At 29.0% G+C, this 12,373-nt stretch overlaps 3 protein-coding genes and 1 non-coding gene across 4 annotated transcripts; 2 read left to right on the forward strand and 2 right to left on the reverse strand.

Annotated features, from left to right (window-relative positions):
- Nucleotides 1–176: 176 nt before the first annotated feature.
- Nucleotides 177–1,490, forward strand: AK88_04782 (uncharacterized protein; the record flags this gene model as incomplete). Its single annotated transcript, XM_012482387.1, has 1 exon — nucleotides 177–1,490. One exon carries the CDS (start codon nucleotides 177–179, stop codon nucleotides 1,488–1,490), a length of 1,314 nt encoding a protein of 437 aa, XP_012337810.1.
- Nucleotides 1,491–1,835: 345 nt separating this feature from the next.
- Nucleotides 1,836–4,649, reverse strand: AK88_04783 (uncharacterized protein; the record flags this gene model as incomplete). The annotated part of the gene is made up of 1 exon (XM_012482388.1): nucleotides 1,836–4,649. One exon carries the CDS (start codon nucleotides 4,647–4,649, stop codon nucleotides 1,836–1,838), a length of 2,814 nt encoding a protein of 937 aa, XP_012337811.1.
- Nucleotides 4,650–6,261: 1,612 nt separating this feature from the next.
- AK88_04784 lies at nucleotides 6,262–6,341 on the forward strand. Its single transcript has one exon. It is a non-coding gene; the product is annotated as a tRNA-Leu (tRNA).
- A 1,819-nt stretch (nucleotides 6,342–8,160) lies between these two features.
- On the reverse strand, nucleotides 8,161–9,025 carry AK88_04785 (uncharacterized protein; the record flags this gene model as incomplete). Its single annotated transcript, XM_012482389.1, has 4 exons — nucleotides 8,161–8,248; nucleotides 8,433–8,478; nucleotides 8,720–8,763; nucleotides 8,865–9,025. 4 exons carry the CDS (start codon nucleotides 9,023–9,025, stop codon nucleotides 8,161–8,163), a joined length of 339 nt encoding a protein of 112 aa, XP_012337812.1.
- Nucleotides 9,026–12,373: the final 3,348 nt, after the last annotated feature.

Genomic DNA, 12,373 nt, shown 5'->3' on the forward strand with positions numbered 1-12,373 from the left:
AAAAAAAAAAAATTTCCAACACAGGTGTACTGCTATGTACAACTTAAACGCTCAACTCTTTTATAAGTTCTCTTAAAAAGGTTTGCCTCAAAAAAAAAAAGGGGGGGCGAAAAATAAAAAAGGCACATAAAATAAAAGAGCATTACTTTCCCCTAACCGTGCCCCCAAAAGAAAGCATGTACATTGGAGTGCTATCAAAGAAAACTGACGAGAAGTTTGACCTGAAAAATGACTCCAAATTCGGTGGCGCCCCCGTGTGGTTATATGGGAAAAAACCAACGAACTTTAGTTTGGAGTGTCCAACGTGCAAAAATGACTTGACGTTTTTATTCCAATTATCAACATCGTATAATGAGTACGTAAGAGTACTATACTTGTTTTGCTGCCTGAACAGTGGGAAGTGCAATGTGAATAAGAATAGTTGGGTGTGCATTAAGGGGAAAAAAAAGCTATTTCAAAATGTGGGTGGTGATCAAGTAGGCTCAGAGTTAGGGATAGACGGCTGTGTTAAAGGGGAAATGTGTCACAATGGAAGAGCAAATCCAAATGATCCCCAAAAAGGAGTCTTCTCCAATTGTAGCAGAACAAATAGGAGACAACCCATTTTTGATTTCTCAAACGAAAATATAAAAAAAGAAGATTGTGTCACACAAGATGTAAGTTTTATGGAGGAAAAATTAATCGACTGGAAATCCTTATTTTCGAATAGTGCTACGGAACAGAAAAGGAACAACTCATTTTTTGGTAATGCCATTAGTGCATCCTTCATTGGTGTAAATGAAAAGCCAAGACATCACGATTCACCTGTGGTAGGTAATAATTTCCAAGCAAGTGAACCTAACGAGGGAGACGAACTTCTTCTTGGGATGCCCCAAACGAGCCAGGAAGATGAAAAATTGATGCAAGAAGAAGAGGAAGAAGAAGGCACCAGGTATAAATTACCCACTTTTTACATTTCCCTGATTGAAGACGATGGAGTTGATTGTGGACAAGCAGACTACCTCTATGAAAAGGCCAAAAAAATGCATGAAACGTATGAACAACGAAATAAGGAAAATACGGAAGAGGACGCAGATTTTGCGATAGGGAATGATCACGATCTGGATGACATTGGTGATATCGAATTCTTCGAAAATGATTTTAACGGATGTGTAAAATTTTATTCATACTTGAGTAAAAACTACAATCAAATATTAAGGTATTCTTATAATGGGAAGTTTTTATACATGTATAAATCCACAAAGAAATACATCAAGGAACACACCATGACATGTGCACACTGTGGGAGCAAGCTACTCTTCGAGATGCAATTTTTTTCCACTTTTGTGTATCATATAGAGAGAAAACTAGAAGAAGAAATGGCTAACCTTCCGAACAATTCGTTAAACAATTTCAACGTGGGCAATGTCATGATATTCACATGTGAACAGGACTGCGTTACGGTGAACGATATGTATTCATATGAGTGTGTTGAGTTGGAAGTGTTTTAGCGGTAGGGGTACATGCATCACTGCAGAGTTGGAGGGGAGTTTGGGCTGCGTTAACTCCTTCCCCCTTTGGTTTTTTTTTTTTTTTTTTTTTTTTTGTCATGTTTAAAAGCATTCCTTTGAAGGGAATTATTAACACACACTCGTGTGTGGGTTGGAAAATTTTTCCATTTGCACAGGTGTGGCGAGCGTGTGCTTCATGGACACTGCCGTAAGGTTTAAAATCACACATACGCCGCTATCCACCGGGTGCGGCGATTTAATTACTCTCGGGTGGCACGGCCGCTAATCAGTCGGTCCACCCTAAACACTAAACCCTTAAAACCCCTTCAACGCAACGCAACTCTCTTAAAAGTTAAAATTCTTCGTCACGAACATTGCCCAGGGAAATTTAAGCCTTAAGCTCCTATTAAATATTTTCTCTATCGGTATTTCAAACCTTTTGCAGAAGGCGACGGTTATTCTTGGATCCATATAATTTATTTTAGAAGTCCCGAGGGCAATTGTTTTGTTGTCATCGCGTACCTTCATTTGGTGTTTTAACTGCTCCACTTTCTTAATGAGAGCAATTAATTTCTTCTTGCAAGACTCTTCCTTCATGTTTTCCTTCACCTTGTTGGGTCTTAACGATCCATCTAAAGCAACAACCTTAGACACAAAGGTAAAGCTTTGTTCGTTTGTTCCGTTTTTCAGGTACTGCAAATATTTTTTATACTCCTTTATATCTTCGGTGTAGAGTTCTATTTGCTTTTTTATTTTGGACATTGCTGTGTCGTGCTGCTTTGGGATACTCCTCTGATGGTTACACAGAATGGCAACCTCTCTGTTGGCGTTGTTGAAGAAATTGATGAGTTCGTTTACATTTGAAACGTCCACTTCTATGGGGGTGTTTTTCTCACTAGCGTGGACGCCTCCGAAAGGGTTGGTGTTACTTCTACTTGGGGTTACTGCACTGTTATCGCCAAGGGAGTTGTCGCCTGTTGCGTTTTCACCTGTTGCGTTTTCACCTGTTGCGTTGTCATCTCCACTTCTCCCTTCCTCCGTGGAGTCACTTGTATCGCTTAGAATAGTGGTTGACGAAGTTACGTTTCCGAGTTTCCTCTTTTTCTTCTTTGGAAAATCATCATAACACGCGAGCAGCGGGTCCGTTGGTTTGCCCCGAATTTCTTTTATCCTTTTCAGCTGCTGATCTAGGGTAATGGACGCATTGTATGTACGGAAAACCTTTGCCGACAACGTTGGCATAATTTCTTTTAAATAATCATTTAATTTTGAACAGGTAATTTGATCAAACACCCCTTCATCTTTGTGTTTGTTTTTGCAAAATATGATCATGTTGATGTATGCTTGCTTGTCCAGCAGTACCGTGTTAAAATATCGGATACTGTCTTTTCCTAAAAAATCAAGTGTTATATAGCAGTGATCTGCCGCTATGTCGTTTAGGTTTTTGGGAAGCGGGAGTTTGTTGCTGTCTTTGTTGTCACTTTCGTTTGGGGCGGTTTCTCCTTTGGTGATTTCCCCTTTGACGACTTCCCCCTTGGCGACTTCCCCCTTGGCGATTTCCCCCTTGGCTACTTCCCCGTTCGTGTTTTTCACCTTGCCCCTCTGCCCCTTGGCGTTTTCCCCCCGCAAGGTCCCATCCTTAATGGGCACCTGGTGGGAAAAGCTAACGTGCTCGACCCGCAAACTGCAGCAGCCCACGGTATCCGCTTCCTCATCTGTGTCTTTCTCACCCCCCACTCTTAAGGCCAAAAAGTCTATCAAATAGACCGCCGTGCCTAACTGCTTTTCCAGGATGCTTTTGCTCCTCATTTTGTGCTTATAATCTTCCCTAATTTTATGAACACATGATTTTAGCTTCCTTGCATTTTCGTACTTGAGAAAATCTTTATAACCTTTAAATTTGGATTGGGCAGATAAAAATGTATACTTTAACTGATCATTTATACTGTCCTTGTAGTATGCTAACCACGTTACTTTATTGTCATGGTAAATATCTCCCCAACAGTGACCACACATATCATCGTACAATCGAGGGACAGGGGCATCTTTGCTTATATTTATTACCACATCTTCTGGGAATATTCTTTTTTTCAACAACCCCTGTTTTGGGTGTTCTCCTCTACCTCTAAATAGACCAGGAGGTTCCGCTTTGTTGCTCGAAATTTTTTCACGAATCCAATCAACCAGTGCGTACGTATATGGTAATTCTTTTTCTGATCTTAATTTTTTTTCTTCTTCTTTTTCTTCTTTCGTTCTATTAAGTTTTTCTTCTCTTAGCTTAACTAGGTGATCTTTGATTGGCATGAAATCGATAAATTTAAAATTGGATATATCTCCTTTTTTCAATTTGTTTTCATTTTCTTTTCTTATTATGTTATCCTTCTCTAAGGTACATATGAAGGTTTTAAAAAAGTTTAATATGAACTTTTCCTTAGTACAATAATCAGTGCCTATCACACTACACCAGTAGGTAGCTAACTCCTCTGCTTTTTCATTTAACTCTAATTTTATGCTTTTATAAAAAATGGGAATATGGTGCTGTACGTATGGGGGAGAAAAAATAAGACCCCGATGTTCTAAGTAATGCCACTGAATATCAGTTTGATGATCTATTTTCTCCCACCATCTATTTATGGGTTCGAAATTTTCTTCTGTTTTTTTAACTACTTTTTTGGGTCTTTTATTTGTTTCTTTCTTGACTTTGCTTGCTCTCTTTTTTACAATTTTGGCGGCTGTGTGCTTCTTCCCATTAGTGTCTTTTTCGTCCTTTACACTTGATTTTCTTTTTTTCACCACCGTGTTTTTTTTATCTGTCTTTTGATTGCTAATAGTAGGGTTTTCCTTAGCTGCATCCCCCGTATTGGCACCTGTCTTACCTTTTTTTACCACCTTACATTCATTTAAGGAAGCCTCTTTGCTTTCCTTCGCACTCGTTTTCGACTTCGCCTTTTGAATAACGATACTTGTCTCTTTGTTCAAAACTGTCTTACTATTACTCTTCACAACCTTCTTTGATTTAGCATCCTCCTTTTTGTCTTCATTTATTTGTTTTGAGTCGTTAATTTTAATGCAGCAGTTTTTTTTCTTAATATTTTCAATCAATATGTCATCATCGGATGTTACATTATCATCCTTATCCTGATGCTCGCTCTTTTCCATGGTGTACGGGAAAAAATACAAAAAAATAAATAATAAAATAAGAACGGACTGTGGTGTAACTTTCCCCCCTTACGGTGAATAATTCACATGTACATGTACTGGGCCAAATTTGAACCAACTAGTATATCACCATCTGTTCGGTTGTACCCACAATACACTTTAAGAAACTCGGCATGATTCGTAGCTTTTCCCCTCAGATGAACGTCCAAAAAATTTGCAAAATGGGAAGTAATTTGTAAGTGTGGTGCCGATACGGTACGCTCTACACTTCTACGTACGGCTTGAGATGCTACTTCACATATGCAGGGCGGCCTTTAAAACGAGTCCATAACTAAGAATGAATATTCGTTCACGTTTTTCGTATAGAACACGACTAAGCCGCGACGGGGGGGCAATAAACGCTGCACATTTTGATTCTCATAAAGGGTCTGGCTCCCTTGCGATTGCCACTACTGCTGTATACTGGGGCTGCTTCCTTGGCGTCCTCCTCTTTTCCTTTTTTGTGGCTTGGGTATACACTTATACTGCTATACATAAAAAACGTTCCGTGAAAAGGGAAATTTTTGTTTTTTTCCCTTCCAGTTTATATAAACACTTCGTGCAACAAAAAATGTTGCGAGAACAGCCAAATGGGCTATCTGAGGAATTGCTCAAAATGTGTGCTGCGTTGGTACATCACGTGAAAACAAAATGAATTGCAGAGCAGCCACAAAATAAATCATAAAGCAAAATGAACGTGTTACATAAAAAAAGTGAAGATGCATGTAGCAAATTAAATGGTTCTCTCTTTTCGTCCATCCATAAGCAAAAAATAAAACTTTAATTTTGAACAGTTTGTTTTTGCCAGCACTGTAAAAATAATAAATAAATAGAGTACACACAAAAAAAAAAACAATTAAAAGAATGGGAAGAAACAAAATGTGCAATTTAATTAAAAGCAGGTGATGCTATCCTTATCCAAATAGTGAAAACATGTGTAATCTATCGTTTAAATTTCATTTTTTCCATAGGGGCTTAATCTGATGGATGATGAAAACGCCTTTTTTCCGGTGAATGTCTTTTTAAAATGCTCCTCAAATTATAACATACGTCCCATTCAGATCGCATTTGCCAACAATAATATATTCATTTTTGTCCCATTAAAATGATAAACGTGTACAGAAAAAAGAAAGAAAAATTACGAATCAACTTATTGTAAATAAAAATGAGAAAAGCAAATTTTGTAAAACTGTGATTCCTCAAAATGTGAGAACATTAAAATGCCCCGCGCATTGAAGTGTACTTGACGTTACTGTCCTTTTTTTAATTCATGGATGCCAATTTGAAAGTACACGTACCGCTTTTGTGTATACATATATGTATATATATACATGTGCACGTTTATATGTACGTTTGAATCATTTTAAAAGAATTGTTTTGCTCTCTACTGCGTTTGACGATTCATTGCTTGTTTGCCTCCTTTTATTTTGATTACTTTATTCATTTTTGTCATCACATTTACCTGCTGTTCTATAAGCGCTATTTGATTTTTTTATGTATTTATTTATTTTTTTTTTTTTTATTTTACAACAATATTTGTATATTGACAAATTTGTGCATGCATCAATATAATGTCAGGATGGCCGAGTGGTCTAAGGCGCAGCGTTTAGGCCGCTGTCCGAAAGGGCGTGGGTTCGAACCCCACTTCTGACAAATTTTATTGCCCAGAAAAAAAAGGAGTAAAAAATATGTTCTAATGTTTTATCCTTATGTTTATATTATATTGTTTAGTAAGAATTTTTTTTGAATATGATTTTTTTTTTTTTTTATTCGAAGTAACAAGAAGTACATTTAATTATACTTCATGTTCATGGAAGCATAACGGATTCATTATGGCATCTGCTCTCATTATTTTATACCACGTGGTCTTGTAGATTTTCCAAGATTTTTCGCTAAACAAAATTTACAACAGTATTTGTAATTTTTGTTCAAGTTATTTTCAGGTTTACATAAAGTATTCTTAGAGAACATGGAGGATTGTATAGCTCCCCCCCCTGATTTGTTGCATCGTAAATTATTTCCATAAATACATTAAAATTTAGCTATCAAAATATAAACATTTCTACAGACGATGCGCAAGACAAATTTGAAAAATTATGATACATTTCACGTTGGTGCCCTCTTTTAATTCCTTTCAATAAAAATGTCGCTTATAACATAAGATGATGCATTCATGAGCACATAGAGACGCTTCCATGGAGCTAATTAAAAACGAAATTATCAAGTAAAATATTTTCCTTTATAAAATATGATACAAATGCCAATTCCATTTTGTGCAGTGTGCTATTTACAACCCTTTGAACCACATATGTGTTTTCCTTACGCATGAACATTGCTTCTTTAGCAAAAGCGAAGACACGTCCCAAGTCTTTTTGTGAACAAATGCAAAGGACAAAACTGAAAATAGACCGTTATTCATATTATGGTTGTGCAACTATGCGTTTTGTTTTTACCCCCAAGTGCAATCTATTTAGAAATATCAAAAATATTTTTTAAAAATGCAGTTACCTACTTAAACGTTTAAGTTCAAAATTTTGCATACGTCATATAACACACATTTTCAGTGAAGCCCTGTTAGGGACTAAAAAATATGATAAAATAAATGATAATGGGGATCTAAAATAATGTTACAACAGCATATATTAAGCCAATTTATCTCCTACATGTCTACAAAAGGAACATTTGCGCTAAATGAGCGCTTCTCATTTTCACGTCTATTCCATGGAAAATATATGAATAAACTTATGCATTTAAAATTTTTTTTCCTTTTTTGCTTAACGTATGAACAACATTGAAAAGGGTAACATGCTTTCTTGTGCGCATTCATAAATTCATGATTTAATGTAAATACTTAAGTACGAATAAATTTGTATTTGTATTTTATCATAAAATTTACGCCTCTCTATCTTTGCATAATAAAGCATAAGACAACTAAATGTTAAAAATATAGAACTCATTTTTCATGATATTTAGAAAAACAAATAGATATTTATTAAGGTATTCCTAATTTTTCTTTTTCATGGTGTTTTGCGTCTACGTTTGCCTCAACCCTTTAAAGGTAAATCACCTAATCTATATTACGCATTTCTACGCGTACTATGCTATACATTATGCGTTAAGGCTTTAATGATCTTGACCTTTTCCTTTAGTTTTTTCTGTCTAAAATGAATGTGTTACGGTCTAATTGTTTCTAAAAAATATGTTCCTTTTTTGTCCAATTAAAATTTATAAATTACTTTTTAATAATAAAAGCACGAAAGGTGACAACTGAAAAAAAGGAAAAATAAACAAATCAATAACACATTTATAGTATAGAAAGGGCTCTTTTACTTTTTTCATTAAGGAATTAATTTGTTATCGTTTTAAACATCTTTTACTGAAATAAATTGCAGTTCCACTTATTTGAGTTCTTCAAAAACACTTTTTCCTGAAATAAAAGTTTTAACAATCACAGACATGATCACATATCATGTCAAATCATAATAATGATATACTCAATTTTAGGATTAATAAAAGTGCTGTAATTGCCTTGTATTAAATGTTGCTTAAGAATATAGAAGCTATAAGGTAAATCATGAATTACATACATTAAGATGAATTTTCTTTATTTCTTAAAACCCATATACATTCAAATATAGAAATGTTTGAAATTTATGAATTAATTTATATACGCTCCGAAAATGATGAATATTCATACACAACTAGTTGTGTTGCTAAATAGACATGTTAACATGAAGCTCATACGTATTATTATTGTTACAAAAATTATAATTCAGGTACCCGAAAAAATCTTAAGTCAAAATTTAGGGATATTTCAGAAAAATGATCATAAGACAATGAATTGAATACATTTCGTGAAATAACTATGCAGTACAATAAAGGTACTCGGGAAACTAATTTTTTTTCTCTTTTTCCTATTAATACATTTATGATACTTTAAAACTTATTATTTGCATTGGGGTACGACACCATTTGTTTTTCTTTCATTTTCGTTAACATCACATAATATGTTTTAGATATTCAATTAATACACTTTTGTAGCAAATATAGTTTTAGGATACCTAAGAATAATAAACTGTTTAGTTAAAAACATTCAATATGAAAATACAAATATGCATATTGCTTGTTCTACTAAAGTGCTGTGTAAATACACCACAATACATTTTATGTTATCACGATAGCAACTTTATAAGTATTATTTGTATTTTTATAAATAAAATTGTAACATCCCGTGTTAAAAATACAACACTTCTTATTCTATAGTGAATATTTCTGTTATTTATTTTAGCTTTGTTAAAATCAAATTGAAAAGAAGACATATTTATTAGTGTTATCATTGTGTGACAATTGTGCTCAATATAAAAATATAGCTGTTGATTGCATTAAATTACATCACCTAAACGTTAAAGTAAAAACTGGCATAGGAGTGTTATGTCTAGACTTAAAAGTAAAATGATCGCAAATTGTAAGGCTTAGTTATACATAAACAGGTTTTCCTGTGTTCTCAACAGGAAGACGGCTTGAAATAACGCTAATAACTTTTAACAGACATTTTACAAATAATGGGAAATGTCAAAAGGAATAACAACATTCAAGGGAAATTATACATGACTCATAATGTTTAAGTCAATAAAAAATAAATTAGTTTATAATTACTATATAATGCTGGTTTATGAATGATATATAAATTCTTGCACAGGTACAAATTATTTTACCAAATAACAATATTCTGTATACACAAAATAAAAATGGAATAATAATAAATAAATAGAATAATTATATTAAAATAATATTATATAACAATTAAAATAAAAATTAATAGCTAAATCAACAAAAAAGACATTGTGACAAATGAAAATTACATATTATTTTATACAATTATAAATAAATAAAATTAAATATAATAAAAAATATATATTAAATAAATAAATTTTTATAAATTAATAATACATAAACAATTAATTTAATTAAAAAATACTATATTGCTTATATTATTTGATAAAAAAAATACATAAAATAAAAATAATAGTCAATAAGTATTATATATTAATTAAAATAATAAATGTAAATAATATGTAATTAATTAATATAAATAAAATATTTTATATTTGTATTAATGTATAAAACATAATTTTAAAAATATATTATACAGATAAAGAAAATTATTATTAACTATAATTAAATGCAATAATAGTAATAAATTAATTAAAACAAAATAGAAAATAATTAAATTAATTAAGTGGAAATAAATTATAATATAATATATATAAGTAAAATAAACAATATAAATTAATTAAAATCATTCATTAATAATATAATTATAATATTAATAAAATATAATATTAAAAAAAAATTAATAAATAAAATTATTTTTATATTAAAATAATATAATAAAGACTTATAAAACATATATAACATATATAACAAATAAATTTTACTTAACATTTTAATAAAATGAAATTAAATAATTTATTTAGAACTATATGTACATATAAAATAATAAATTAAACTGAATTACATTAACAATTAATTAAATAAAAATATTATATAATAATAAATATATTATAATATTTAATTAAAAAATATATTTACTATAATTAATTAAATAATTAATTTATTATATATTATAATTTACACATTAAAAAGATAAATAATATATATTTTATTTTATATTAATTTAAATAAATAATATTAATTAAAAATAATTAAATATAAATAATTATATTTAATTAAGAATATATATTTATAATTAATTAAATAAAATGATAATTTTTTAAATAAATTAATTAATATTGCTAAGTTACTTTAATAGTACAGTAACATTAAATATAAAATAAATATATTAATATATTGTGTTATGCATAACTAAAATTAAATAAATTTACAGTATTAAATTAATTAAATATTTTATATTAAAACAAATTTTAATTTATATTTACTTAAAATTATTATTAAATATATTTAAATTATTAATATATTTTAATGTTACATAAAAAATAAAATAATTTAAAACGTATATAATAAATTAATTATATACATTTATTCTATTCAATTAATAATTAAATATTAATATAATATTAAAATAAAATTAACAATATTAATTAATTTAAATTAAATAATTATTAATAATAATGTATTCTAATTATTTTAAATAAGGATATAATTAAACAATATATATTATTACCGGTTTCACATTCAATGAAAAAATAATTATTTATTTTATTTAATTAAATAATATATTGAAATAATAAATAATTCCTTGCCTTTATATAGTATACCAAAAAAATATATAATTTAATTATTAAATATAATTAATTTTAATATGTATAACATAATTTTATAAATTAAATTTCCATCATTAATATAACAGATTGTTTGTTTATTAATAAATTAACAATATATTTTAATAAAAATATTACATTATTAAAATTAAATAAAAAATAATAATTGAATAGTTATTATATTTAGTTAAATTAATATATATTAATTTTATTTATTTATTAATTATATTATATAAAATTTTAATTAATTAAATAAATATTATAATTAAACTTTATTAATTAAATGCTGTAATTATATTTTAATAAATTATTAAATTTATTTATTTTATTTAAAATTTATTAAATAATTAAATAGTTATATAATAAAATAAATATATTATTTAATTTTAAATAATTAAATTAAACTCATATAATAAATAAAAATAAAGTTAAATAATTAAATTAAGTGCATATAATAAAATTATTTTAATTAAATATTTATTATAAATTTCTAAATAAATGAATAATTAAAATTAATCATACACAACAATCAATTTTCCATTTGTGATATTATTTAATAATAAAATTATATTATATGTAATTTTTAATATATAAATGTCATATTTCATTCAGTGTAATAAACATATTTTTTTTTTATCTTAAGGTATATGATCTACACTTTAATTATATTATTAATTTTTAAAAGTTTTCCATTTAGTAGAAGTTTTATAGTGCTAAGTTAAAAGCTAAATCATTTACAATGATTTCATAACATTTTATCTATAATATGCATTTCTTTGTAAGTTCCTTATTCTCAGTGAACATATAACTTTGTAGTAACATATAAATCTGGAAATATTCAAAATAAATCCCTTCATTTTTTATACAACTACCTTTATTACTCAAAATGCTATTCTGTCTACTTTATTTCTTCTTTTCTGTTGCTAGATAACGTTTCTTTAAGTGAAAATTATGTGTAAACACCATTGTTTCTTTAATAATTAAGTCTATAATTAAAAAGGTGCATGTTGAAAATGTTTTCATTTTACTATTTGGTTGTTTCCGTCCAAAACTGTGTAAATGAAAGATATTATAATGAGTTCTTTTCTGGGTAATAAAAAACTTGAACTTTTGTTTAAGTAAAAAATTTGTTTATATATAGAACAAAATGTTTGTAACTATCTCTGCTCTAACCTGTTTGCCTTACATTATAAAGTAGAAAAATGAAGAAACACAAAATTTGCAGAATAACAAAATTAAGACAATAGTTTCCTTTATAAAAGTGTAGACTTTATATTCGAACTAAATCTTTTTTTTTTTTGACATATCAAAATATGCTTCCTTTTGCCATCATGGAAAAGGTATTTTTTTCTCGATGTTGACCCTTTATAACAGTATTCCTAAGCTTGTATTATTATTTTTGTT

The sequence above is a fragment of the Plasmodium fragile genome (genome assembly GCF_000956335.1).
Source record: "Plasmodium fragile strain nilgiri unplaced genomic scaffold supercont1.76, whole genome shotgun sequence".
Classification (NCBI taxonomy): Eukaryota; Apicomplexa; class Aconoidasida; order Haemosporida; family Plasmodiidae; genus Plasmodium; species Plasmodium fragile.